This window comes from Neopelma chrysocephalum, unplaced genomic scaffold (assembly GCF_003984885.1).
Source record: "Neopelma chrysocephalum unplaced genomic scaffold, ASM398488v2 Primary Assembly neopelma1_141, whole genome shotgun sequence".
Taxonomy (NCBI): domain Eukaryota; kingdom Metazoa; phylum Chordata; class Aves; order Passeriformes; family Pipridae; genus Neopelma; species Neopelma chrysocephalum.
The window spans coordinates 629,076-656,986 of record NW_020897803.1 but is presented as its reverse complement, the minus strand read 5'-3'; the positions used below and the strand labels follow the sequence as shown (position 1 = coordinate 656,986).

The window sequence follows — 27,911 nt, the reverse complement described above, 5'->3', positions numbered from 1 at the left end:
TGCAGTGGATTTGCAGCAGTGGGAGCAGCTTTGGGGCTGGAAGGGGCGGATTTGGGACTGGGGGAGCAGATTTGTGGCAGTGGGAGCAGCTTTGGGGCTGGAAGGGGCAGCTTAGGGGCTGGAAGGGGCGGATTTGGGACTGGTGCAGCGGATTTGCAGCAGTGGGAGCAGCTTTGGGGCTGGGGGGGCGGTTTTGGGGTTGGAAGGGGCAGCTTCGGGTCTGGAAGGGGCGGATTTGGGACTGGTGCAGTGGATTTGTGACAGTGGGAGCAGCTTTGGGGCTGGGGGGCGGATTTGGGGCTGGAAGGGGCAGATTTGGGGCTGGAAGGGGCGGATTTGGGACGGGGGGAGCGATTTGCAGCAGTGGGAGCAGCTTTAGGTCTGGAAGGGACAGATTTGGGGTTGGAAGGGGCAGATTTGGGGCTGGAAGGGGCAGATTTGGGACTGGTGGAGTGGATTTGCGGCAGTGGGAGCAGCTTTGGGGCTGGAAGGGGCGGGTTTGGGGTTGAAAGGGGCAGATTTGGGACTGGGGGGGCGGCTTTGGGGTTGGAAGGGGTAACTTTGGGGCTGGAAGGGGCAGATTTGGGACTGGTGGAGCGGATTTGGGACTGGTGGAGCGGATTTGCGGCAGTGGGAGCAGCTTTGGGGCTGGAAGGGGCGGGTTTGGGAGCGGCGGGGAGCGCTCGCTTCGAGCGGGGCGGGCTGGGGCGGTACCGGGGCCGTGCCGGAGCCGTGCCGGGTCGCAGGAAGGGGCTGTTCCCGGCCATGGCGGAGGTGCTGGAGTTCCGGGTGCCCGCAGGCAGTGCCCACACGCTGCTGGTCTGGGGGCTGGAGCCGCGGCCGGGGCTGGAGGTGAGGCGAGATCCATCCCCGGGGGTCCCTCTTCCCTGCCCGGGTCCCTCTTTCCCGCTGGAGTTGTGCCCCATCCGCACCGATGGTTTTGCCAGCGTACTAATAACGTACTTTCAAATCCTCCCTTTTTTTTTTTTAACTTTTTTTCTCTCTCTCCAATAACTTTTTAGCTCCCTCGTGTTCCCCGGGGTGGTTCCTGCCCCTCTCCCAGGGCCGGTTTTGGGGTGTGCCCGGCGCAGGGTGGGAGAGCTGCGACCAAACCCGGTCCATGCGCCCGCGTTTCGCTGGGGGGTGAAAGCACACTGAATCCCAAAAATCGGCCCGAAAGACTGCTCAGAGACATCTTTTTTTTATCTTTTAGCAGCAAGGTATTTGTTTATTCAGCATTGGGAGCAAGCCAGCTCGCGCTGGACAAACTTGCTCGACTTGAAAGTGCAAAAGCAAGCTATTTTATACACTTTAGATGCATGGTCACATCGTTTGTTATACATATTAATAAGCAGGCTGGTCTCTGGGCGGAGTCTTTCCAGACATGCCCAGTCTTCTACTCTGGAGGTCTTCTCCTCAAGCCTTCATCTGGTGGTCTCCATGGACATCTTCCTCAATTTGACCTCTTCAGTGAGGTGACCTGAATTCTTCAAGCTTGCAAAATCCTGGCTCTGGGCCTTCTAGATCTTATTCAAACGTCTAGTTTACCTAATTTATCACTGTGTGTGTACTGCTCCTATTCTTTCTATAATAAGGCCTTTGGTCCAGTGAGCAGAACAGAACATGATATTAACCAGCGCTCTGAAAATGTTCTTCCAGCAAAACAGGTGTTGGGGTTTCTTGGCAGGCCAAGATAACTCAGTTAACTCCTTTAGGCCTGGCTCCTGTTTCAACACGAGGGACGGCAGAGAGCTGGGCTGAGGATGAAATCCTGCTCTGGCCTCGCTCTCCTCCGATAAAGGAGATGAGAGATTGTCATGGGATGATAAAGGAGATGAGAGATTGTCGTGGGATGATAAAGGAGATGAGAGGTTGTCGTGGGATGATAAAGGAGATGAGAGGTTGTCGTGGTCAGAGGTGTGGCTCAGTTGTATGGAGATACCCTCACCTCGAGCCTGCTGCTTGTTGCAGAGCTCCTCGCCATCCAGCATCGCTAAAACCATCCCTCATTTTCAAGGGAAATAGGTCCTGTGAGTGGTCCTCTCTCTGTCACAGCAGTTCAGCCTCTTCCCGGTGTACCAAGACCCCTTTTTCCCCTGTGTTTTCCCTCAGCACTCCCTGTTCTCCGCGTTCTCCAGGTTCGGGCCGCTGTACTCGGTGCGGGCGCGCGGCAACGCCGCCGTGGCAGGGCCGGGATGCTGTGGGGTCATCAAGTTCTACTCAGCCAGGGATGCCAGCAGGGCCCAGTGCGCCTGCAACGGGCAAAGGCTGTTTCAGAAACGCCCCTTGAAGGTAAGAGAACAGCCCCAAGGGGGGGAAATGTGCAGGACTCGGCCCAGCGAGCTCCCCAGCAGGGTGGAATCGCATCATTACAGGCCACAAAGGTGATTAAGGGACTGGAGCATCTCTCTGAGGAGGAGACACTGTGGGAGCTGGGCTTGGTTAGGCTGGAGAGGGCTGAGAGGGGCTCTCCTCAATCCACACAAATGTCACCAAGGTGGTGCCAGAGGATGGCCCCAGGCTCTGTTCAGTGGTGCCAGCGACAGGACGAGGAGCAATGGCCATAAACTAAAACACAACAAGTTCCACCTCAACATGAGGAAGATCTTCTTTCCATGGAAGGTGGCGGAGCACAGGAACAGCTGCCCAGGGAGGGAGGGGAGTCTCTCTGTCTGGAGACATTCCAAACCCACCCAGATGCTTTTCTATGTCACCTGCTCCAGGTGACGCTGCCTTGGAGTAGGTGGTCTCCAGAGGTCCCTTTCAAGCCTGACAGTTCCGTGATTCTGTGAAATACTTGAGCTCAGCGGTGCAAAACCTTTACTGACTTGTGGCTGGGCACTGCCACCGTGCTGCCATCCCCCGCTTCTGGCTCCTGGGGAGCATTTAAGCAGCATAGTGGCAGCATCCTCCCCCTGGCATAACAGGGTGGGCCTGTTCCGGGGTAAAACCCAAGCAAATATTGAACCCAGCTCAGGAGCACACACAGGGCTGGGAATAGGTTACCTGAGGGTGACTCTGCCAGAGCTGTCAGTGGCGTGGCTGGAGTGGGAGCCTCACAAGCAGGGCCTGGCTGAGCAGGGTTCTTCTCTCCTGGGCAGGTTTGTGTTTGCCCCAAGCAGAGGGGGATTCAGCAACAAGCCCCTGCCCTCAGCAGCAACAAGTGCCAGGAGTTGGCCAACCACTACCTGGGCTTTAACGGCTGGTCCAGTCGCATCATCACGGTGAGGGGCCCTTCGTGTTCGTCTGTTGTCCTTCCCCTCGTCCCCCTCTTCATTGGAGGGGTTGGTAGAATGAAAAGAACTGTCCTCCACTCAGCAAATAATAGTCAGCTATGACTGTTTTGGGCCATGGATGGGGAATTTGAGAGCCTGGGGGGAGCAGGTTGTGATGGGTGAGAGCACTGGCTTGGCTTCTGTTAGTAAAAATGGGGGGGGCTGAGATTAAATCAGCAGAGGGCCTGACAGTGCTCTTTGTGTGCCGAGAGGGAGATGGCTGAGACTCCCAGAGGATGGGGACTAGGAGGTGTTTCTAAACTAGGATCAAACCAGCAAATCCCCCTGCTCTGTCTCCACCACCTGCTTCTGCCTCGGAGCCCCAGGCTGTGCAGAGAAGGTGTGTGGTTCTCAGGCACAGGCCTAAGTGGGCAAAGCCTTCCTGTCCCCTTCGTCTCTAATCAAAAGTGATTCTCTGTGCTCTTCCCAACAGCTGCAGAAGGTGTCTGCCCTTGATGGTGAGAATGAGGAGCTGGGACAGAGCTCCCAGCAGGGATCTGTGAAGTTCCTGTGTGCCCTGGAGCTGACGCTGCCCCAGCACGGGGTGCGCAGCAGGGGAGTTGCCCTGGGCCAGGCAGCCGTAGGAGATGGGCAAGGTGGGCTTTGCTGGGCTTTGCTGGGCTTTGGGGGCAGTGCAAGCTGTTGCAGACACTGGCCAGTTCTTCTTTTGCACAGTTGATGGGATCCTGAACCTCTCCCGTCCCTGCTTCCCACCTTTCCTGTGTCCCTGTTGTGTCCCTCTTGCCCACGGTGTTACCCATTCCCCGGCACAGCCACTCGGGAGCGTGTCCTGGGCACAGCTGCAGTGCCTGCTTGGTGGGCAGGGAGGGAAATCAGGGAGGGTGAACCCTGCCCAGGTCAGTAACGTGCTGCTGTTTGTGTTCAGATCCCCTGGAGCTCCTCACAGCCACGAGGAGAGCTCAGAAGCTGGCGGTGGGGAAAGCTCTGTCTGGGGCCTTCCAGAAGATCCTCCTCGTAGTCTTGGGTAAGGCCCGGGGTTGTGTGAAATGTTTGGGCTGATATTAGAACTTCTGTGACCGTTGACAGGGGTTCTTTTTGCCCTGAGCCTTTCTTGGGGCTGGAGGGAGCAAAATGAAACTCGTGCTGTGGTCTGTAGTGGTTTAACAGAGGGGTTCCTCCCTGTGAGCTGTGGGAGTGGAAGGGAGATCCGACAGGAGGACGGATATTTTTATGATAAATAAGCCATTGAAAGTCCACATTCCAAGGGTCTAAATGGTGTTAGGGAGAGCTTTTTGCCACTCCACATGCATGCTGAGTGGGGATGTGAGGCAGGGGTAACAGGAGCTGAACTGCAGCCCTTTGGATGTTGCTGTCCTGGCCAGGAGAGAAGCAGAATTGTCCCATTTTTGAGGTTCAGGGGAGGTTCATTGTCGTTCCACACAGCAGTGACTAACCACGTCTCTGGCTGTTCATTGTGTTTCAGAAAATGGGAAAGTGGCCGTGGAGTACAATTCCTGCCAGGAGGAGCCCACAGACTCCTTAACAGAAGAGGAACTGAAGGGGCTTGTTCAGGTAAAAGTGGTGGATATTGAGCTTTCCCACAGGGCCTGTGTGTTCCACCCACTGGCTGTGACAGCCTCCAGCAGCCTCCTTGGGTGCAGCAATGACCTCCACTTAAATCCTAGGAAGGAATTGCATCTTGGAATTGTGCAGCAGGCTAAGTTTTTTAATCTCCTATGTTTTTGTCTCTCTTTGTGCAGAAAGGCACATGGGATGTAGGTGGGACAGGAAAACAAGGAGTATGGGGCTGTGACAGTGCAACCTGACAGATCTGACATGTGACAGTGTCCAGGGCTGCTCTTCATGGAGTCTGGGGGAGTGAAAATCCCAGGAAGGCCCTCAATGGTTTGGAAGAGCAAGTATGTTCTAGAAAAAGAAATTTACTCTTGATTTCCCTTCCCAGGTCAATGAATTGTCCTTGGAACAACTTGACCTCGAAGAAGAAGAAGTTTTGTCTGATCTCAGTTTGGGTGATGAGCCATGAAACGCCCTATCTGCTTTTCCTCCAAATGCCCAACAGGGAAAGAAATGGACAATAAACCCTGTGTTACTAAAAGTAAGCCCCCAGATACGTGCTGGTTTTGGAGAGGAGGTGTTTTGCTGTCAGCCAGCTCAGGTCAGCTCTCTCTGGAAGCCAGCATGATTGGTGTTTAGACAGGACAGCAGATGTGAGCAGCACTCCCAGGACAGCCAAAGGAATGAGCCCTCCCTGCAAGAGCCATGTACAGCTCCAGGTCACTCTGATCCACGGGAGAAAGTCCGAGATGGAAGATGTCTTAGCAGCAGGAGGAGCTGTGGGGCTGACCCAGCTCTGCACGGGCACAGGAAGAAGCATTTCTCTAAGTGCAAATTGTTTTAAATAAAGTTACAAAGTCTCATAAGAATGTGTTGTCATGTGTCGAACCCCGGCTAGAAGTAGTTGGGACGTTGTCATTATGTAGAACTAAGATTGTCATTTCAAACAGGTTGTTCATTGAATTAAGTCAAATTTTGCAGTGTGGTGTGGAGAGTGAACCTGGGAGGCAGCACAGGCAGTGGGAAGGGGCATCAAACACACCAAGTCGTGAGGTTGGGGATGCCTGTTTGATAACAAACCCCTGCCCAGAGTTTTTGATGTCACTTTGTTAAAAAAGAGTGATTGAAAACTGAGAGAGCTCAGGGAAGAGCCACAGGAATGATGTGAGATCCCTCTTGAAGCGAGAATGTTGCCTGTTTAAGTAAGAACGGAAGAATGGGGGGATTTGCTGCAAGAGAAATCCGCTGCTACTGGCTGAGCTTATGAAGGTGAAGCAAAGTGCAGTGACTGGAAGATGAATTTGTAGAAATCCAAGTGGGAAGATGCAGTGTTTCACATGGGGAGAGTGTTTGGATGGACCAGCCTCCATGGGATGCAGTAAGTCCCCTGTTGGGGCAAGTTCTCAGGTGGAGATGGTACTTTTGTATTAAATTGCCTTAGAAATGCATGAAAGTATTTTATTCTCACACTTGCCCAGCAGTGTGGGGAGCAAGTTGAGGGAGGGGATTGTCCCCTTCTGCTCTGCTCTGGTGAGACCCCACCTGCCTCCAGCGCTGGGGTTCCAATAGAGGAAGGACATGGAGCTGCTGGAGTGAGTCCAGGGGAGGCCACAGACCTGGTCTAAGGTGTGGAAGAGCTCTGCTCTGAGGAAAGGCTGAGCTGGGGCTGTTCAGCCTGGAGCAGGATCCGGGGAGAGCTTCCAGCCCCTTCCAGTAACTAACGGACTCCGTGAGATCTGGAAAGGGACTTCGGAATGCCAGGACAAGGGGGAATGGCTTCCCGCTGCCAGAGGGCAGGGTTAGATGGGGTATTGGGAAGAAATCCTTCCCTGAGGGGGTGGGGAGGCCCTGGCACAGGTTTTCCAGAGAAACTGTGGCTACTGCATCCCTGGAAGTGTTCCTGACCAGGCTGGATTTGGAGCAATGTGGGATAGTGGAAGGTGTCCCGGGCCCTGGCAGGGGGTGGGATGGGCTGATCCTTCAGGCCCCTTGCAAGCCAGTCCATGGTGGGGTTCTGTGGTGTGGGTCCATGACTATGACACAGTCTCTTGGTGGCTGTGCTGTGACTCAGCCCTCTGTGACACGGCAGGGCCCTGGCAGTGCCCTGGTCATGCCCCATGCCAAGTGCCCCGTGCCCCCAGGCCATCGTGGTTCACCATGGCACCTCTTGCATGCTCCATGTGCTCCTTGATCCTGCTGCCATTGCTGCTGGCAGTGGCTCCGTGCCCGGCTCAGGCTGGGAAGCCCTTTGGACACCCCTGCAGCTCCCCATGGCAGGGGCTGCTGGACTGTCGCCACGCCGGGCTGGCCACTGTGCCCCCGGCCACCAGCACACAGCCCCTGGACATGCTGTGAGTGCCCACTGAGCACAGAGCCCTGCAGAGCCCTGTTCGGCTTGGCATGGCTGGGAACCCTCCTGACAGCCTGGCATGGCTGGGAACCCTCCTGACAGCCTGGCATGGCTGGGAACCTTCCCGACAGCCTGGCATGGCTGGGAACCCTCCCGACAGCCTGGCATGGCTGGGAACCTTCCCAACAGCCTGGCACGGCTGGGAACCCTCCTGACAACCTGGCACGGCTGGGAATCCTCCCAGCAGCCTGGCTGGGAACCCTCCCGACAGCCTGGCACGGCTGGGAACCCTCCCGATAGCCTGGCATGGCTGGGAACTCTCCTGACAGCCTGGCAGGGCCAGGGCAGCACAGACTGACTGGCTCTGGGGGGCTTGTGCTGCAGCCCAGTTGGCCACGCTGTGGCATTTCCAGGCAAAGGCCACTTCTACCTCAGCAGCTGAATTTCCAGGGAAAAGGGTTTTCCCGAGTGCTGATGGTGTCAGTGGTTTCTTTACAGGGATTTCACTGGCAACTCTATTTCGACCTTGGGACCGCAAACATGGGAGGAATACCAGTGGACTGAGACCTTGTGAGTACCATCCAGCATCTCAGACGTCGGGAATTCTGGTCTTTGCCATCCTTTTGTCCGGTGTTTGAGCACCCACACAACCCATTTCCGTGGGAATTCCGAGCTGGGCTGCTCAGCAAGGAGGGCTGTGAATGCTCAGGGCTTCCTAGGATGGCAAGAAATGCCATGAGCTGTGTCCCATCCCACGGGATCGTCGCTGTGGCTGTTTGCCCAGGGATCAGGCTACACTCAGCTTCCCCTGGCTGGGAGCAGGTTCCTGCTGCAGCCATGAGTGGGGATGATCCCTGCAGTGCCCCAAAGCCATGTTCCAGCATAGCTGCTGTAGGACACCTTTCCATGACAACTCCAGTTCTCCCTGGCGAGCAGCTGGTGTAGCCAAGTCTGTTTGTGTCCTCCCAGGATCCTCAAGGACAACGAGCTGCAGGCAGTGAAGAGCCATTCCCTGGAAGGGCTGTTCCTGCTGAAGCACCTGTAAGCACAGTGGGCTGCTGCCTCCCCCTCCCTTGGGCCCCTGCTGCTCAGCCCAGCCCGGCCAAGGGGGCTTTATCCCTCCTGGGGCAGGAGGCTCATCCCAGGTCCCACAGCCCTGCAAGCTCAGGTCAGATCAGAGCTGGGGAACACAGATGCTGCCGGTGCCAAAGGAAAGGAAAGACGACGGTGCAAATGGAATTAATGTTTTGTGTTCTCATCGTAACAGGGATTTGTCTGGCAATAACATCAAGTCCATTGAGGAACGTGCCTTTGAGCCACTGCCTTTTCTGGAACATCTGTGAGTTATAAAAGTTTCCTCCTAGTGTTCTGAATGAAGGCTTCTTGCATGGATGAACCTTTCTGTGTTAAAAACAACAGGAGCATTTCCTAGAACAGTGACACTTTCCCCTGCTACAAGACAAAGGGAAAGGATTCATTTCCATGATCATCTCTGTCCCCAGAAACCTGTCTGGGAATCAGCTCACCCAGATCCCCAGTGGTGCTTTCGAGGCCTGGCATGGGATGCAGTTTCTGCAGGAGCTGTAAGTGGGACAAGGTCTAAAGGCAGAAGGGAGCAGACCCCGCAGGGGCAGAGGGGCAGAGCAGCTTTGCCCCCCACAGCTCATGTCCTTCCCATCCACCCTCACTGTTTTTCCAGGATCCTGAGCCATAACCCCCTGACCCTTATTGCTGACACAGCGTTCTTCAAGCTGCCTTCGGTCAGCTATCTGTAAGTACTGACTCGTTTGGACCAGACTGGTGCAGAACTTTGTCTCTCTGCAGTGCCCTGTCCTCAGGACAGCAGAGATCCAGCAGCAAATCTCCCTGTTCTCCCGGCCTTTTTCTGCTGGAGGCCAAAATATCCCCAGCAGCAGCAGAGCAAGACAAAGGCCAGGCAGTTCTGGTGTGTCCCCAGCTGCAAAGACCCAAGGAGTTGGGATAAAAGCTTGAAAGGACTAGAGGCTGAGCAGGTCTAGAGCCTTGGAATGGCTGGCAGGGTCCCACGAGACCTGCAGGATCCCCTGCTGATGCAGAGCCCATGGGGAGGAGCAGGTCAAACAGGGAAATGGTGGAATCCTTTGAATCCTTTCTGTTTGACTGGGAAGAAGTGGATCCCTCTGCCAACATCACCAGCATCATCAGGGACCCGGGCTTGTTCTCAGAGCAGAGTCCTGGCAATGTCACCTGAGAATTTAACGTGCTCCTTCCAACCCTTGCAGGGACCTGAGTGCAACGCAAGTGTCTGCACAGACGCTGCTCCTGCTCCTGCAGACAGCGTCCCACCTGGAGACACTGTGAGTAGGTGGGACTGAGTGCCAGCTTGGAATGGGATTCATGGCTTGGGATACCAATAACCTCTTGTCTTTAGCAAAGTGCCCCGTGCCGTGTCCTGCTGCCTCTGCAAGGAACGTGGCACCGTCGAGACCCCGTGCAGGACCATCCAGTTCCTCTGCGAGAACCTGTGCGGCACCAGCACTGCCCAGTGTGGTAGGTGTCCTGGAAGGGGGGATTGCCCCTCAAACCTGCCCCCTTTTGGGGGTTCCCAGGCAGCCTTGGCAACTTCCATGGCATCGGTCCAGCCTGGCGGCTCCCGGCCAGTCCCAGGGACACTAAACCTGGGTGGCCTCTCTAGAGGAACTCCAGCCCTGTGAGGCCCTTCAATGAGCCTAAAGGCCGGTGCAGGCAGCTCGGGTGAGACCTGGGAGGCCTCGGGCTGTGCTCCCCCTGTGTGCCTGCTGCCTGGGGCAACCTGTGCCCCTGTGTTTTGGCAGGAAGCTGCTCGGGACGCCGAGTCGCTGATCTGCTCTCCTGATGTTCTCCCACAGGTTCTCTGGCCCAGAAACGCACAGAAATAATGGCAGCAGCACAGTCTGGACAACTCAGAAGCAGCTCGGTGCTGTACGTCAAACCCAAGGGCATTCCCCCAGCACACCACGGATCCATAACACTTGCAGTTGCTCGGGAGCAGGCCAGCACCAAGAGTGACCTCGGCAGCCAGGGAGATTCCCGAGCAGACTCGTATTCCTCCCAGCACCTCTCCAGCCAGGGAAGGGAAGCCATCGACGAGCTGCTGGTGAAGCTGCACAACATTCAGAACAGGGGCTGGACCGGGGATGTGGACAGCGAACCCAATTTTCTGGCAGAGCAGCTGGCAGCTGGTCTCCAGAGCCAGCAGCCCCATGCCCAAAGCACCCTGGCTGTGGCAAACATTGTCCCACGGCAGCCAGCGCCCGCCAGGCGCAACGTGCAGAAGTTCCCAGCAGTGGAGGGAAAGCAAACCACAGGCTGGGAGCAAAAGCAGCTCGAGTCAGGCTTGAACTGGCCAATCTTAAGCCGCTGGGATGTAGCTGGTGGGTCAAACCCCCTGGGTGACAGCTTTGCCTTCGGACATCACAGTGCAAAGGAATCAGCAGCTCCCCAAAGGAGCTCTGTCCGGACGTACCAGCGCAGGCAGAGGGACACCGGGTATCAGCTGCCACACAACCCCCTTTTCTACGAGGTGTCTGGCGACGTGGCGGGAGAGGAAGAGCCCACACCAGGAGAAAGCGAAGGTCTAGACAGAAAGCCAGAGAATCTCTTGGACCTGTGGCTCAAGAGCCACCCTGAGGACAGCGCTGAAGAAGAGCGTTCCTCTCTCGGGGAATCCGGGAAGCCAGCGGAGGCAAGGTCCGGGCTTGCCAAGGAGGCAGGAGGCTCCCAGAGCCCCGGCCGTGCTCCAGCTCCAGCAGAGCTCCCAGAGGCCGGGGTTGAGCATCCCCTGGGCTCGCAGGTGCCGGACGAGGCCCTGCGGACGTTCATCGCCCGCGTGACAGGAGCCCTGAGCGCCGAGTGCAGCCGGCCCGACCTGCAGCTGCCCTGTGCCAGGATGGTCTCCAGGGCTGGGCTGCTGGCAAAGAGGCTCAGCCCGAGGCAGGACAGCCAGGAAATCTCTGCTCTCACACGGCAGTGTCTGCGCCTGGCCTTGGAGATGGGCAAGGAGTCCGCAGGAAAGGTAGGAGAGCTCCCGGGCACTGCTGCGTGTGCCCCTCTGGGCAAGGGGTAGTGGAAGGAGAGAGCCTCTCTCCCCTCCTGATTTGCTCTCCTCCTCTCCCAGCAGAATGCAGGGCTCAACCACTCCGCAACCATAGTCACCAGGCTATTGGTGTTTGTTGTCATCATGATCTTCGCCATCATCTTCGTCCTCATCATGATCATGTTATATTTAGTCCAAGTAAGCCACAACCTCCCTTGCCAGCTGTCAGTCAGGCCTGGTGGCGCCCAGCTGAGCCCCAGGGGGATGTGGATGCCTGTGCTCCTGCTGGGGAGCACCGGAGATGTTTGTGCACCCCTGGAGCTCGTGGCAGCTCCACATCCCCTGGCTCTGCAGGCTTCAGCCTGCTTGGAGGGGGCTTGTCCTGCCCTCTGTGCCAACTGTGCACAGCTCTGCTTTGCTCTCCTGCCTTCAGCCTTGCAGCAGTGCTAACAGGAGAGCTCTGGGAACCCAGGTCGTTCCAGAGGCAGGGAAAAGCAGGAAATGGGGAGGGGAGGACTCTCTAAAAACGTGGCTGTTTTCACAGACTTGCACGTGTATAGAGCAGGGTGGGTGGGAGGAAGAACCTTTTGTCCTCCCTTGCTCTGCAGAGAAACACAAGCCAACTGTGATGTTCCAAGTGTCTCTTCTTCCCCAGACTCACTGCTGGGAAAGTCCTGAGGATGTTTGGGAGGACACTGTGAAATCCCCTCTGAGCAGGTACCTGCTCCCTGCCCCGTGCCCCTGCTGTGCCAAGAGCCATCTCCACTCTGAACAGCAGCTCCTCCCCGAGCCCCCCAGCTACCCTAGTGCCAGACACCCACCAGTCTGTGTTTAACACATTTTGCTTTGGGAGAGACCCAGGAAAGGGACCCCAGAGCGATGAGCATGGCCATAGGATCCCATCCCAACCCAGTGCTGAGGGGTAGGTCTTGGGCTTCTGGGGTGGTCCCACATCCCTGTGACCACGAGGAAATAGCTCTGGGCTCCAGTTCCCAGCAAAACTCTCCTCTGGTGATGGCTCTGCCCATTTCTGCCTGCCCCACTCCCGTCCTCTCCACATGCCTTTCCCATCGAGGGCTCGTTGCCAGCCACGGCAGCCAGCGCCATCCCTTCCCTCTGGGACACCCGTGCAGCCCTCCCTCTGGCCAAACCTGGCTATTTTCCTGCTTTATTTTTTTGTCAGATTCCTTGAGAAGCTGCGATGCGGAGAACTCAGGGACATGCTCAGCTGTGCGTTTGGCGGAGAGGGCGAAGAGCGGGCGAGGAACGTGCGCCAGGGCCGCCCCTCTGCCTGCTGTCCCTTAGCTCTCCAGAGCGTTCCCGACGCCGGTGGTCCCACACAGGGCCCCGGTGAATTCCAAAAGTTTGAGGAGAAGGTGATGCTCCTCATGGAGGAGGACGCCCGGGCGCTCCGGCTGTACGACTGGCACAGGCAGAGACGGGACGATGCAGAAGCCGAAGCGGCGTCGGAGAAGTGAGTGGGATGGCAGAGACACCCGCCCTCGTTCTGCAGCCCTTGTTCTACACAGGCTGGGCCAGGCCTTTCCTTGGATGCTGTTTCCTTAATGGTTATTCCCTTGCTGTTCTTTCGCAGCAGCTCGGAGCAGCAGGACGAGTGAGGGAATGTCACCGGCTGCAGACGAGATCCCTCAGCCCAGTCCCTCCGCTGCATCCCAAGGCCCCGCACAGCCCCCATAGGCCCCATAGAACCCCATAGGCCCCATAGACCCCATACCCCCATAGGCCCCATAGACTCCCATAGACCCCATACCCCCATAGGCCACATAGCCCCATAGACCCCATAGACCCCCCATAGGCCTCATAGACCCCCATAGACCCCATAGACCCCATAGGACCCACAGACCCCCATAGGCACCATAGACTCCCATAGACCCCATAGACCCCATACCCCCATAGGCCCCATAGACCCCCATAGGCCCCATTGGCCCCATAGGCTTCATAGTCCCCATAGACCCCCATAGGCCCCATAGACCCCATACCCCCATAGGCCCCATAGGCTTCATAGTCCCCATAGACCCCCATAGGCCCCATAAGCCCCATAGACCCCATAGGCTTCATAGACCCCCCCTAGGCCCCATAGACCCCCATAGGCCCCATAGACTCCCATAGGCCCCATAGCCCCAACAGTCCCCATAGCTCTCAAAGCCCCCATAACCCTCAGAGCCCCCCTAAGGCCCCATAGGACTCATAGACCCCATAGCCCCCCTAAGGCCCCATAGGACTCATAGGCCCTCAGTGCCCTCCGAGCCCCTGTCAGACCCCAGAGCCGTGGCAGCCCCGATCTCCCTCCGAAGCCTCCGCATCCCTCCCAGCCCTGGAGCGCCCGTTTTGCTGTTCCAAGATAAAAGTGCCCGAAGGATGCCGAGCTCTGAGCCTGTGCTGTGGAACCCTGGGGTGGGCTGGGGAGGAGGGACCCTGCTCTGACTGTGGGTGGGGGATGCCCAGGGGCCTTGGGCCCGGCTCTGGTGGGGACAGTGTGGCTCCAGAGGGGCTCCTGGGGCCACCCAGGGCAGTGCCCTCAACATTTGGGGCACCCACAGGGGACCCTGGGACACTCCCAGGGATCCTCCCTTCTCCAGACACCCTGCATCCCCAGTGTTCCCCTGGCATGTGTGGAGCAGGCAGGAGCCAAGGATCAGGGTTAACATTCCCAGTGCAGATTCCATCTAAACTGACAGGGTGCTTATTTCTGGAATTTCTCCAGTGATTCCGGTCTCTGTGGGTGCAGCGTTTTTGCAGGGCTGGTCAAACAGCTGGAGTGGGTCAGTGTGGGAGCACAGCCTGGGCGGTGTGGGGGGCTCACAGGGGGGTTTGGGGACCCCTGTAAGGCGGGCAGGGCGTCAGGGTCTGTCCCAGGTGGTGCAGGGGGCTGGGGTCACCCCCAAGGTGTGCAGGGGTTTGGGGTCCCTCGTTAGGAGTGCGGGGATCACAGCCAGGGCAGGTCTCCAAGGGGAACAGCCCAGGGTGATTCGAGGACTGAACTGAACTTGGGAGAGAGAGGAAAGACTGATGGGAGAGTTGCTCAACTATTTGAAAAGATCAAGTGGGAAACCCCCACCCAAGGACTTGTTCACTCCGGGCTGCTGCTCTGAGCACGTGGAGTCACTCCCAGAAGGGGGATCCAGGAGAGCTGCGTGGAGAGGCACACTCATCCTCCAGCTGTGGGATGTTTGCAACTGTTGGAATGGGTTGTTGTGGTGCAAACCTGAAACATCACACCAAGAGCAGCTTCTCCACAAGGTCTCTGCCACCGAAACACTGCTTTGTTTTTTGTATGTGTGAGATTCCTGTGGACCAGCACTTACCTGTAACGGTGGTGAATCTATTTCTAAAATCAATATTTGGTAATTCCGTGTCTATTTCTATAATCAACATTTATGAAACCACGTTTCTCTACACGTGCATTTGTATTAGGTGAGAGGAAGGTAAACACACAAATAGTATTTTGAAGACTTCCTCCAGGATAAGAACTGTTGTGGTTGTTCCTGACTATTTGTAAATATTCCATTCTATTTGTAAACAGAGGTGTCATTTTCCATTGAATACAACTGATCAGCTGTAGAATTCTTTGGGGACAGAGAAATCCTTTAGGAGGCACCCAGCTGTCCTGGGAACATCTATCCCAGCTGAGACCAGGCTGTTGTATCAATGAATGACATATTCACAAGAAGTGAATGATCAACCAGTTGATCAGTAACTTTTTTTAGAATCCTTTGTGATTTTATATTGATAATCATTTTTACCATATGGCAATCCTGTTAGCCTGAATTCTTTTGTGTTTGGTACTTGAAATAAAGCTGCATGGTTAAATAAATGGCCTGAAACTTCTCCTTTTCCCTTTCAGTACGTTAGCAGGAATGCTCAATTAAAACAAAAGGATGGCTGTGGAGGAATACACCCAGAGTACTATAATAACCATTTCATAATTCCAAATGGGTACATAATTTGTGGCATGAGCAGGGCCTGTTTAAAACCCTGCCTGAGGCGAAGGTTCATTTCCAAGTGCACTGTTTACAGAGCTCCTTGTAAGCCCTGGAGATGGCACCAGCTGCTCCCCCCTCAGCCTGTGTTTGCTCGTCATGATTAGATGTGGCAGGATGGTTTTTCCAACCAGATCAGTCACCTGGTGTTTCTGAAACATCCCCCTGTGCTGGCCAGACCTCCCTGCTGAAAACAGCTCAGGAGCTGAGCAGCTCGTCCAAAAAAGGGAGTTCCTCCTGCACAGATGACCTCTTGGCTTTGCTCCACATCAGCACTAAAATGAAATCCAAACCACATCTTACCGGGTGACCAAAGGCTCAGAGTTAAAAATTGCGACTCATATATTTTTAAGCGCATTAATAACGCTACATTTACCCTTCTGGATTCAGACAAGTTGCCTTTTTTTCCTCCCTGGCTTGGCAATGAACTGTTCAAGATGTGTCTTTTCTCCACACGGAGGAACAACGTAGACGAGATGAACCGAGAGGGAAAATTCAGCCTAAAAAAATGTGGATGATTCTAGGAGCTGTTCAGCCAGTGAGATATCCTAAATATCTTGGTTTGTTGCACAGAGAGGGCTGTCCACAATCAAAAACACTAAAACAAAGGCAAAAAGGACGCTAAAAACCACTAAAACAAGGGCAAAAAGGAAATCCTGTATCCTCTATTATGCACAGTGGCAGAGGAGGAGAGAAAATGGATGAGAGAAGCTGAATGCTGCAAAGAAAAACGCATCATGACTGGGGAGAAGATAGGGAAGAAGGGTCTGAATAGGCTTTGGGGGAACTGAGAGCAGGCAATAAGTGCCACCTTCTGGGGAAGAGAGAATGGTGAAATCCTGCAGAAAAGGAAACCATTGCCATCAAGAGAAGCTCCTGAAGCTTCAGTGGGGCTGTTTATTATCAGGCATAATAAAGCAATGAATATTTAAGTGCCAAGGGAGAAGAGCTTTGTGAGGGAAGGGGTGAATTCCCCATGTCCTGGGATATTAAATCAGGATGATGCCCTGTTGGACAAGGAGGATGAACTCTGAGCTCTGTTCTGGGGAGAACTGGGAAAGGTGGAAAAGCCTTGGCTCCAGAGCCTGCTCAGACAGGGATCACCCGAGCACATCAGCGTGGGTGGGATTGCAGGATCTCCCTATTCCTGCAGACCCACTGACCTGCTTTGGTTTCTGTGTCACTGGAAGGCTGAACCACGAGCAGGGTTGCCCACATATCACGTTTTCCTCCTTATGCAACTGTTCCAAAAACATGAAGCAAACACAGACACACCTCCTGCTACAGACTGGGCAGGATGGGGGAGTTTTGCTTTTTCTTTTTAGGCACTTGATTTTTTCCCACTGCAAAATGTGGGTCCATTCCTTTCTCTTCTAATCCAGACCCCAAACAGCAGCGTCTTCTCAGCTTTCTCCTTCCCCTGAAACTCGTGGCTTATCTTGCACCAAAACACCAGATGGGAATGACACCTTCCAGCCCATCCCTGTTCCATTACCTCAACACGGAAAAGCCATTTCAGGACGGTGATTTCATCTTTGATGGGGGATAAATTATTAAAGCAGAGTCATGAAAAATGAAAGACATTTTACACGGGGAAGGAGTCCTGACAGTAACCCAGATATGTCACAAAAACTGGCTGCCACCAGATAGGAAAACCTGCCCCTTGCCAGAGCAAAAGAGGGTAAACTATGAAAGATGCATGAGGGTAAAGGGAGAAATGAAGTGACTGGAATGACAGAGCGGGAGATAAACACACCAAGGCAAGGGGAACAAAAGAGAAAAGACAATGGAGGAAAGGGGGAGTGAATGGGGGTTAAATAATTCAGGGCAGGATTTATAACAGCCTCGAGGAAACAAGGGAGCACAAGCCATCTAGGAATCACTGCCTGGGTGGGGGGGAATCAACCCAGCCCAACATGTTATTCACGTGTGAAAAAGTTGGACAGACCTTGGGTGGTGTAAATCAGCGAGGAGTCCGTCCAGTTGTGGGCATTTGCACCTTCTGAGGATGTAACTCATAAGCAGAAGGGCAGATTCAACAATTCCAGCAGTTTTGGCCACTTTACACCACAGATGGGCCTCAAATCCTAATGAATCCCCCCTGGGTCCTGCCCTGGTCTTGGATGGATGTGTCTGGGAGCTCCCTCCACCCACTGAGCTCCTCCAGTGCTGCCTCATTAAATGGAAATATCCCATCAGATAAGGAGCTTTGCAGCATTAATCCCTGCCCGTGCTCCCAGTGCTGCTGGGGGACAAAGCATCTCCTGTGAACTTTATCTCCTCACCCCTGGTCAAGGCTTCTCCCCAAAAAATCAGCCCATGTCCTCAGAGCTGTGAAACCTGGGGCCTGCAAAAGGTGACATCCAGCCTGAAACACTCTGCTGAGCACTTCAGTCTTCTTTTCCAGCCCTGTGCTCCTCTTCTCCAGAGAATATATCCTCCCTTCACCAGTGTTATCACCCAGCTCCTGGAGGGGGGAACAGCAAACTTTGCCTCCTGCCTTTATTTCCCTCCATCGCATTAATTTATAATTTCCTTGCCCTAAATTTCTGGTCTCCTCTGTTGCTCCCGTTTCAGCCTTGGTTTTTCTTGCTTGGGGGATTCCCTCCTCTCCCTCAGCCTTGCACATTTGCACCACTGCCACAAAGCTCTGCTGAGGCTGGAAGGATGATAAAAGCCGGCATGCAAAATTCAGCAGCACGGAATTAAGCTTGCTGGTGGGAGGATAATTCCTATTAATCATGTCTATTACAGTAATACCCCAGGATAAGACCAAGATTTTTGAGCAGGGCACAAAATTAGGGAAGGACCCAGCTGCAAAGACTTTGCAATCTCGAAAAGAAAAGCACGGCAGGAAATTATCTGGGCAGTGCACTGAGTAACTCGATTAATTCTGAGAGTAGGAGGACCCTGAGTAGGACAGATTATGTAGGGAAAGAAAAGCTAAATGGAACAAGAAATGGAAGGAAGCAGGAGCCTGAGGAGAGCAGTTAAACCAGGAGGAAGGGGAGAGAAATATCAGCAATGGAAACAGAATCTGCCAGGACACAGAAATCGTTGTGTTTTCATAATAAACAGTAAATATTCCAGCTTGTGGCAAAATGAATTTTTTGGTTTTTGGTTTGCCTGAAATATTGTGCCCAGTCTGGTGGGAAAACGTGTGGCTACTTATGGGTTACACAAATGTTTTGTTCTGCCTTGATCTGGACCACCACTTAAATCAATTCTGCTGCTTCAAAACCTACCTCTGTGAAATTTCCCCTTCCTACTTCAGACATGTTTCCCTACATCTTCCACTGGTGAAATGAAAGCTGGTGGCCCCTTGTTCCTGCTCTCACCTTCAGGGAGCTGAAGAGGCAGAAAAAATGTCTGTATTTGGTGAATGTTTGGGTGGGCTTTTGAGCCGCCTCCCTGAAAATCAGACACTGGTGGGAAAACGATCCTTTTTTCCTAAATATTCCACCATGGATGTCTGGGTTACTGCAAAGAATTGTGCACAGATAAGATCCTTGGCTGACTGGATCTATGGTGGGCACCTCTGATTCAGAGACAAATGATGGGCCCTGAGAGCAACAGCCAGGTCCTGCTTTCCTGGGACACCAGCAGCTCCAGGGAACTGGAGCAAAACCTCCTGCAGGCAACCAACCGGCACTGGAGCTTTGGACTGGTCTCCTCTCTAATAACTGTGCAATCATTGTAATTATATACCGAAAAAAAGTTAATTACTTAATCATGGACCCTTCAGCTACCGAGCCAGGCAATTATTCCCAGGCATGTAATCTCCAGCCTTTGTGTTGGGGAGTTCATTAGTCACTATTCACATCTTCTCAGAGGTGCTTTGCAATGGTTCAGTGGTTGGATTTACTCCAATTCCTTCTTGCCTTGTACAAGCCACATCCTGACAAATATTCCTCTGTGTTTTATCCCTTCAACAAGGAGGTTCTTTCCAACCTCCCTGTTACCGGAGGGGATTCACCACAATGTGAACATCGGGAGCTTTGAGGCAGTTTTAGGTTCCTGGTTTTCCTTCCAGGTCCTTCTGGGTGGGTGTCTCTGTCCCATGTTTGTACAGCTCTTGGGATCTGACCATCATGGGATAAATAGAAGTGACCAGTGCAAGAGAAGGAGATTGGATCTCCTAAATCATCCACTCCTTCTAAAGGTGGTCCAGCCATCTGGAATAACTCCTGCACAGAACAGGGGGCTGTGTGGGAGGAGTACTTTGGAGGAGGAGGTGTGTTATGGACTCACATTTTCACTTTGAAATACTTGGATGACTTCTCCCACCCCAAGGCAGTTTTCTTATGAACTAGACCCAGCAAACCAGACCCTCTGGAGCTGCCACACTCCATGGACACTGCACAGCCCTCCCCACCTCCCTGCATAACTCATTTGGGAAGGAAAAGCAGGGTTAAGCTTCTGCTCAAAGTCAGGGCTTTAAGGAAAATAAACCTAATCCCAGCTCTGAGTGTTATAACACTTCAGGCCAAGCCTGGAGGTGTTTCCTGGAGTGTGCTGGGCCAGTGCCTTGCTGGAATTGCAGCCTGGGGGCTCCATGCCCTCTGGAGGGGATGGGCTGCACCCCCCACCATGTGCCACATGCATCCTGTAGAATCATAGGATCATCAAGGTTGGAAAAGACCTTCAAGAGCATCAAGTCCAACCTCCTGGACATTAGGGAGCCTCACCCAGAGAATCTGGGCATACCCAACAACCATGAGACATCTAAACTCTTCCTATGGCAATTCCAGCTGGTACTTCACAATTTTTCAGTTAAACACTTTTTTAGAAAATATGCTGATAAGAAACACTGATTTGGCCAGCAAGTTTTGGTGTCTTGTCCAGCACTTGGTAAGGGGACTGGAGCACAGGCTGAGAAAGTTGGGACTGTTCACCCTGCAGAGGAGAAGGTTCTGTGGAGACCTCACAGCACCCTCCAGGTTCTGAAGGGGCTCCAGGGAAACCAGAGAGGGGCTGTTCAACAGGAACTGGAGTGACAGGCCAAGGGGGAGTGGGTACAAACTGAAGGAGTAGATTTAGAATGGATACTGGTAAGAGACCCGAGTGCTGTTTCACAGCTACGAATAAATAAAGGGAGAACTGGACCCATTTTTCTTTCTCTGACTTTACTGTACTTACATCAAGGCACAGACATGCTAAACTTCATCACACAGCTCCTGGTGACATAACTCCACGTGCTTGAGAGACAGGAGGAGGTGTCACTGAGCTCTGCTCGTCGGCTCTATTGGAGGCCAGGCCAGGTCACACACATTCCATGCAGACTATCCGTGTGCTCCAGAGGCTGCTCGGAGGAGTCCCCGACCTCACGAGGGTTGGTCCTGCACCAAGGTACTTGGCTCTTGCTCTGTAGCACCAGGGTTTTTCTCAGGGGTCCTGGAAGCAGAGAAAGAGCATCATTGCAAAGCCGTCGGAGCGATCAGCTGGCGATGGCAACACGCTGCCACCCCGGGGCTGGGGTTTGCCCCCCGTGCCCAGGGGCCCTGCAGTGCCCCCCAGGCACGTGTTTGATGTGTCCTCAGGCTGCTTGGTGAGGCTGGCCCTGGGCCCTGTGAGGAGCTGCTCCAAAACCCACGGATGCCCACAAAACTCTGAGGGTCGGGGCTCTGGACTCCTCGAGCAGCCCTTGGTTGAGCTGTGAGCAGGACCATGCCCACCATCAGCTCCAAAAAACATGCTTGCCAATTGATTATAACCTGCATGGAAGGGGTTTGACACCTCCCAAAGCAGCAGCTTGTTCCCCTCGAGGTGGGTGCTGGGAGCCCTGTCCCAGGGGACCCAAGTTCTTGTGCTGCTCAGGAAGGACCTGGCTCCTCTCAAAACAGCCAGCAGGAAAACAAGCCCAGCCCACACACCCTAACCCCTCCTCTTCCATGCCCCCCAGGAGACACCAGGGGGTGAGGGTTGATCCATCCAGGCACTGGATGCCTGCTGGGATCAGCTCTGGAGCCAGCCCTGTACCTGAGGTGCTGGAGGAAAGGTTGGGTCTTGCGGAAGCGCAGAGGGAGGGATGGGGAAGGAAAGAGCTGCAGGGAACAAGGGAATCAATCTTCATTAGGAAAGAGAAGGAGGATCTGCAGCGATGAGGAGAGAGGTGTGATGGATGGGGAGGGATCTGTGAGGCTGCAGGAAGGCAGAGAGCAGATGGAGAGGCAGGAGAAACCTGCTTGGCTTTCAAATGGGCAGCTTTACACGGTGGTTGCATCAAGGCACTGTGGAGATGCCCATTCACCCCCCAGCCCCACGCTGTCTTTGTGCAGGGAATGGTTCCAGCTCAGAGGAGGGAAGGAGGTGCTGACACCACAGCCAGGAGGCCAGTGGCTGGTGACCATCTCCTTGGCCCATGAAACCAGCCCAGCCCAGACATAGGAGTCCCAACCATCCCTGCAGAGGAGGCTCGTGGGGCAGCACCATGTGGAGGAGCCTGGCAGGACCATGTGGAGGACCCTGGCAGGACAGCTCTCCCTCAAATCCTCACCCTGGCCCTGCCCTGTGTGCTGACCACAAGGAGCCCTTTGCTGCCAGAAGCTGTTGGCAGAGGTTGGGAGGAAATCTGCTGAGTTCTTTCCAGTTCCTATGGGATTGAGGTGAACCCAGCACCATAAATCAGAGGATTAGGGGAAAATGCTCAGGCTGTCCTGTGCCAGCGTGTACGTGATGATCCAGGGGAGCCAACACCTCTCCCTTGGTGTCCAACCCCGCTCTTGCTGCTGCCCTGCATTTCAGAATAGAGTTTTGAGAGCAAAAACTCAGCTCTGAAGCAACATAAACCCTCTGTCATCCATCAACATTTTTCCTGAGCCCTTGCCAGAGTCACCAGGGGACTTCTCAGCAGCACTGGGAGGCCAAAAGCTGGTGCATGCAGTGTATGTTCTTCATTTTAATCTACTGGTTCTCTTCCCATGACTGGCTGCATCCTTCAGCCATGGATTTCAGGCTAGGACCCAGCCTTCTGGAGAAGAAAGAGTCTGCGTCCCATCCCCTTCCCCATCTCCATTCCACCTCCATTTCCACCTCCATCTCCATCTCCATCCCCATCTCCATCTCCATCTCCATCCCCTGGTTTCCTCTTTGTTTGCCTTGGATACAGACAACTGTGTGACTGTCTGTCCCAGTAAAGCTCATTCCAAACTGAGAGGAGTGTGAGGAGGAGGTGATTCCATTTTTGTCTCCAGGGCCACCAGAGGATGCAGAGCAGGACCAGCCCTGGCTGCTCCCTGCGGGGCTGCACAGCGAGGTCTGGCCCTTGGCAAGAGGGAGCTGGGAGGGTGCAAGGCAGCATTCCAGCCTTGCTCTGCACCCCAGCAACCAGAGGGGCTGCTGCCACTGCACAGTTTGGGGGAGACCTGGAAACCTGCCCCAGTTTGGGGCCAGCAAGATCTGGAGCAGGAGAAGGTGCCAGGTTGTGAGATCTGAGCTGACACAGGTGTGAGGTGAGCAACAAGGACCTCGGCCCTTCAGAGTTCAAACCAAGGTCTGCCTGCAAAGCAGCAGGTAGAGAAGCTCTTCCAGAGCTCTCCTGGCACAAATCTAGATGCCAGAAGACTTCAGTGGAGCCCCAAGGTCAGCTGGGGACCTCAGTGGCACATCTAGTCCTGGCCTGGGATGGAGGAAGCAAATGTTCAGGGCACCTTCCGAGCCACAAGAAACCTCCTGGGCATCCATCTCCGGAACATGCCAAGCCAGCTTCTGCTGCTTGCCCTGGGAGATGCATCTGCTTGGCCTTGCACTGGCACACTTGTGCCCGCTGCTCTCTGTCCCAGAGCAATGACGTTCCTTTACCATCAGCTGCTTCTGCTCTGGGCTACAAGAGTTCTCCTTCACTCTCCTCGCCTGCTGCATATGTTGAGCCACCTGGCAGCACAGGACACCTCTGCAGGGAGCTGGAGGGAGGCCAACCTCTTTATCAGATGCACCAGGGTTGCAAGGGACAGGAGGTGCTGCAGCTCCGAGTGTGCCGGGCTCCTACGCTGCCAGCAGAGCTCGTCCCTGGGGCTGTAAAAGAGAGAAACAAAGGTGCCAGAGGACAAAAGCACGAGCAGAGTGACCCCAAAAGACTGTGGGGAGAGAGGCAGCAGTGAGAACAACTGCTCCACTCCACTGGCCACGGGGACAGACACACGAGGCACTTGCAGACACATCCAGTGAAGCCACACCAAGAAAGGAGAGAGAGAGAAGGGGCAGTTGGTGGGTGAGGTATCGTTTATTCCAAGCAGAGAGTGAGATCACCCGGTACAGGCAGAGAGAAAGGCTTTACAGTCCAACAGACAGCACACGAGACACTCGCTGGGAGGAACGGGAAGGACAAGGCTCCTGGTGGAGCTGGGAATTCAGGATGGTGTGGAGGGCAGAGGTGCTCGGGGGAGAAAGCAAAGCGTTGGAGAAGCAGCTGTGGGACAGACAGGGAAGAGCTGGCAGGGATGAGGGAGGGGAAATGATTTTGAAGGCAAAAAGGAACAGCACCATGGGATCTGGCAGGGGTGAGGGCACTGCAGGCTGCAGGGGCAGGAGCCAGCAGGGACAGGGGTGTGTGATCAGCAGTGGAACTTGGGGATGGGGCGGGAGCAGGGGCAAGGGGGGCAGGGACATCCAGTGTCCTGTGGCTCCTAAGCATGATCTGTGTCAGGAAATCAAAGGTGCCTTGCCCGTGTCCCTGCTGATAAATCACAGGACAGCACAATGGTCTGGGAGGATTTCAAGATCATCCAACCCCCCTGCACGGGCAGGAACACCTTCCACTATCCCAGCTTGCTCCAAGCCCTGCCCAACCTGGCCTTGGACAATTCCAGGGATCCAGGGGCAGCCTCAGCTTCTCTGGGCAAATCCCTTGGCTCCAAACAAGGTGGCCACAGCTGAGCTTGTCTTCAGCTGGGTCCTAAATCCTGAACCAGCCCAAGGAGCAGCTCAGCCCAAAGGCCAGGGGCTACTCTCTGGATTTCCCTATCCTGGCACCACCAAGTTCTCCTGGGTGCTGTTTAACTGCTAAAGACAGACCCACCTGCCACCCACTGCGTGGTGGGATCCCCTCCACCCCGTGCCATGCCTGGTGCCCCTCACCCTCTGCTGTGAGCCAGCTCTCCAGCCCCCTCCCAGAGCCAGGCAGGACGTGCAGGTCCCCCCAGGAAGACACAGGAGACCCAGCTTTGCTCGGGGGCTTGGGGCTGCTGCATGCCACAGGCTGGGGCAGGGTGGGCAGGGGACAACAGGGAGGGGGCAGAAATGCTTCCCCCTTCCACCTCTCACACCCCTGGAGACACTGAAGGCACAGTTATCATCCCTCAGGGCTCTCACACGTCACTGAGGTCTGTCACTGCTCCTCATCCATCATTCTCCCGGTGGCTGGTCCTGGGCTTCCCTGGAGCAGACCCTGCAGGGAGAGCTGGCCTTTTGGGAAGCAGAAAGATGCCTTCAATCCATCAGCAGGATTTTCTTTCATCCTTGCCTCACATCTTCTCCACAGGACCGTCAGGATTAGGGGGCTGTTCCCAAGGCACCCTGCAACAGAAATGAGGTGTTCACAAGCAGCTCAGAGTTCCTGGCAGACCACCAGCTCCTCAGAGCTCTGTCACCCCCCATCCCACATCCCCCAGCTTGGGAGCAGACCCCGTGGCACTGGGGGGATTGCTCCCAGCCCAGAGAGCTCACGTGTACAAGGACAATTCCCCAGTGGGATCAAACTTACCAGGGCACTGCTGGAACCAGGCAGAGCTGGAGCCCATGTGTGAACATCACAGTACTTCCCAGCTGTGGAAAAGACACTGTTCTTAGAGCTGAGCACATCCATAGCATCCTGTTCACACTAGAGAATTTCTTCTTCCTGCATGGCTCCTCTTCTGGAGCTGATGCCACTCTTGGGGATGGCAGTTATTCCTCGGATGTTGGGAGACACAACTTATGACAGAGGCATCTTCTTAAAAAGTCCCTTTCTCTCCTGCACTGGCACATCTTTAAATAAACCCTAAATCCAGAGAATATTATAGCACACAAGAGGCTGCACTTGTACAAGGGCTGACATGTCAGCTGATGAAACGTCTGCACTCGTCCTTTCACCAGCCAGGGATGTAACAACCATCCCTGAGGTTTCCAGAGGAAGCTCAGAGATTTGGAAGTGTCAACACTGATAAATCCCAGTCCTGTGCCCAGGACTGGAATGGAAGGATGGGGAGTATCAAGGGGGAACTTCCCCATCCCCCCCTGCACAAGGATCCCAGGTGTGCACACGAGGTGTGTAAAAGCAGTTCATTAACAGGGGAAGGATGGAGGCCACTGCTCGTGGGGCTGCTCAGGGCAGGCAGGGTGACACCCCTGCAAAGCCACGCTCAGATCACAGCATTATTTAGGCTAGAAAACACCCCTAAGATGCTCCATTATCAAGAGTTCGAGAAGAAGACTTTTGACTCTTTAAATTCCAGTTATTCTCCCCCTCCTTGTGCCCTCCCCCAGACCCCAACACTGACCATTGGGGTGGGAGCAGGTGGGGTCCCCATCCGTGCTGCAGCATGGAAAAGCCCCTGGACCTTTTTTGGCCATTATGGATCGTCACAGACAAGCCCCAAGAACGACAGATCTTTTAAAAATGAACATTTTCTCCAATACCAGCTGTGGAGGGTGAAATGGTGAATCCCCTGACCTACAGCCCCAGCTGGAGCACTGCAAAGGTCACCCAGGGGTGTGTGGCTGATGGATGGATGGAGCTGGTGGGGAAGGGACAGGGAAGGCAGGGTGGTGCAGCAGGACATCAGAAAGCAGCACTGATATCAGCAGGTGGAATAAATTCAGGCAGTGATCTGTAAACCAGGCAGGGATGTGCAATAGCCCCCAGCAGCAGTAAGGCAGGGAAGGGTTGGTGCTCCAGGGAGGTAACAGAGCTATGGTGGAGGAGAAATTTCAGAGTTATAGACCTTTAAGACCATCTAGTTGCAAACTCCCTGCCACGGGACACCTTCCACTGAACCAGGTTGCTCAAAAATACAATAGTTTTCTTCAGGTTGGTGGGGATTAAAAGAGAAAACATGATTAAAAAATCAAAATTGCAGGCTAATTAAAAGAAAAAAAAAAAGATTAGGGTCACCATTTAAAATAAAATTGTGCCCCCAGCCCTGCTTTTTCACAACCACCATTTTCTCCAGATATCCAACACTTTCATTACTATAAAATCAGAGCCTTGCATTTCCACAGGCTCTCAAAGTGCTCAACCCAAGAACTTGCCACATCCTTTCAGTGAGGATTTACAGCCCCTCGACCCCTCATGGGCTTTTCAGGTGGTTTCCACAGAGTCCCAGAACGGTTTGGACTGGAAGGGACCTTAAACCTCATCTCATTCCAACCCCCTGCCACGGGCAGGGACACCTCCCACTAGACCAGGTTGCCCAGGCTTGGTTTGGGGAGAAAAGCAAAGCTGTAGGCAGCTGGAAAGGTGTCATTAACACTGGAAAAGGATGTGCAATCGAGTCACCTCCTCCACATCACCTCCCCTCCCTCCAGCTCTCCGAGGGGTTTGCTCCCTGAGCACTGAAGGTGGGCACGAGAGGGCTCAGCAGGGCTCTCACTGCACAGATCCTCTGCTCACAGACAGCTCACATGGAAAATAAAGGCAAACCTGCTCCACCCCCACGGCTTCACTGCCCTCTGAGTGCTCCAGGCTGGTCTGGGGTAAGCAGCCACCTAAAGGGAGTCAGGCTGTGCCTATGGAAGGGGCAGTTCTAACAACACAAGCCTGATTTCAGCTGGAAGGGCGTTTCTTTCACTGAACTGTGCTTCTCATTGAGAAAACAAGCTCCAGGAGGTGGTATTCGTCTTCAGCATTTATTTATCATTGGAAAAAGAACCCTTTGAGCAAGCAAAGATCACAAGCACGTCACAATCAATTGGCTATACATTAATTTGTGTGTGTGTCTCTGTGTGTGTGTGTGTGTGTGTGACTCTCATCAGAACAGCAACAAGGAGAAAGCACCACGAGGAGGTGTGCTCAACACGTTTACAGGAGACAACCCGTGATATGCAACCGAACCCAGGCCACAAAATATTAATTAGACACTTCCTATCTGCCTCCGAGAGGCGAGAAGTTTGTGGAACTCGTGGGTGCCAGGTCTGGGCACCGGGCGGATGGAGAAGCAGGTGATTGGTGTGCGAAGCGTCAGAGAAACAGGAGCTCAGTCAGCAAATTAGCACCATTTTTGCAGAAAGGAGTAACAGTACAATACAGTGAAAAATGCAAAAGCAAGCAACAGACAGCACAGGAACTCTCACACAGGGTAAAAAGCAAAACATTTTTTTTTTCTTTCTTTCTTTCTTTTTTTTACAAGGAAAGCAGAACATAATTACAGACCAGCATCGTGGGAGCTGCAAACACAGAACAGCAGAGCGGTTTCCCAGCGGGATCGACAAGCTCAGAGCCCGAAGTGAACTTGGAAAACGGCAGAGATTTGGTCTCCTTTCTGATAAACCTGAGTGGGTTGGATGGGCACAGAGCCTGGGCAGGGCAGGGTGTGCAGGGTTTCCCCCTGAGGCTCGACTCTGCTGCGTTTCCTGGCGTTCAGTGCAGTGCTAACTGTGTGCTGGGGGGGGGTTGGATGCATGCTGAGACCTGCTGCACGTGGAGCACAGCCCAGGGATGTCTATCCCAGTCCTGTTGCTGTTGAGAGGGGGGTCTCCAGGCCCTACCAGTCTCCTAGAAA

The 27,911-nt window shown here is 54.3% G+C and overlaps 3 protein-coding genes across 6 annotated transcripts in view; 2 read left to right on the top strand and 1 right to left on the bottom strand.

The window, feature by feature from the left end:
* Positions 1-763: 763 nt before the first annotated feature.
* Positions 764-5,743, top strand: RDM1 (RAD52 motif containing 1). Of its 2 annotated transcripts, XM_027699802.1 has the most exons (7): positions 764-852; positions 2,113-2,292; positions 3,102-3,224; positions 3,709-3,871; positions 4,162-4,260; positions 4,720-4,808; positions 5,200-5,743. In XM_027699802.1, exons 1-7 carry the CDS (start codon positions 766-768, stop codon positions 5,278-5,280), a joined length of 822 nt encoding a protein of 273 aa, XP_027555603.1. In that variant the 5' UTR covers positions 764-765; the 3' UTR covers positions 5,281-5,743. The 2 variants fall into 2 exon arrangements, with proteins under 2 accessions (XP_027555603.1, XP_027555604.1); XM_027699803.1 differs by lacking the exon at positions 3,102-3,224 and having other exon boundaries at positions 5,200-5,742.
* A 1,209-nt stretch (positions 5,744-6,952) lies between these two features.
* LOC113975608 (leucine-rich repeat-containing protein 37A-like) lies at positions 6,953-15,805 on the top strand. Of its 2 annotated transcripts, none has more exons than XM_027699810.1 (13): positions 6,953-7,162; positions 7,660-7,731; positions 8,131-8,202; positions 8,429-8,500; positions 8,664-8,744; positions 8,861-8,932; positions 9,423-9,497; positions 9,572-9,690; positions 10,029-11,194; positions 11,297-11,413; positions 11,871-11,932; positions 12,399-12,689; positions 15,081-15,805. In XM_027699810.1, exons 1-13 carry the CDS (start codon positions 6,969-6,971, stop codon positions 15,103-15,105), a joined length of 2,418 nt encoding a protein of 805 aa, XP_027555611.1. In that variant the 5' UTR covers positions 6,953-6,968; the 3' UTR covers positions 15,106-15,805. The 2 variants fall into 2 exon arrangements, with proteins under 2 accessions (XP_027555611.1, XP_027555610.1); XM_027699809.1 differs by lacking the exon at positions 15,081-15,805 and adding an exon at positions 12,810-12,973.
* Positions 15,806-20,343: 4,538 nt separating this feature from the next.
* MAP6 (microtubule associated protein 6) overlaps positions 20,344-27,911 on the bottom strand; it is a 32,089-nt gene continuing 24,521 nt past the window's right edge. Inside the window, exons 4-5 of one of the 2 annotated variants that reach the window (XM_027699812.1) lie at positions 24,917-24,978; positions 24,512-24,729 (exon numbers count right to left, since the gene is read on the bottom strand). In XM_027699812.1, coding sequence (XP_027555613.1) covers positions 24,963-24,978 — 16 coding nt within the window. In that variant the 3' untranslated portion in view covers positions 24,512-24,729; positions 24,917-24,962. Of the gene's footprint in view, positions 20,611-24,511; positions 24,730-24,916; positions 24,979-27,911 lie in introns of those variants that run through there. The other variant, XM_027699811.1, reaches the window with a different exon arrangement.

Excerpts from the sequence above, each read along its gene's own strand:
- LOC113975608 (XM_027699810.1), top strand. The coding sequence starts at position 6,969 with ATGGCACCTCTTGCATGCTCCATGTGCTCCTTGATCCTGCTGCCATTG. Across the intron at positions 8,203-8,428 it reads CTGTTCCTGCTGAAGCACCT|GGATTTGTCTGGCAATAACA; the intron begins GTAAGCACAGTG and ends TCATCGTAACAG. Across the intron at positions 9,498-9,571 it reads GCGTCCCACCTGGAGACACT|CAAAGTGCCCCGTGCCGTGT; the intron begins GTGAGTAGGTGG and ends TCTTGTCTTTAG.
- RDM1 (XM_027699802.1), top strand. The coding sequence starts at position 766 with ATGGCGGAGGTGCTGGAGTTCCGGGTGCCCGCAGGCAGTGCCCACACG. Across the intron at positions 3,872-4,161 it reads AGCCGTAGGAGATGGGCAAG|ATCCCCTGGAGCTCCTCACA; the intron begins GTGGGCTTTGCT and ends GTTTGTGTTCAG. Across the intron at positions 4,809-5,199 it reads AACTGAAGGGGCTTGTTCAG|GTCAATGAATTGTCCTTGGA; the intron begins GTAAAAGTGGTG and ends TTCCCTTCCCAG.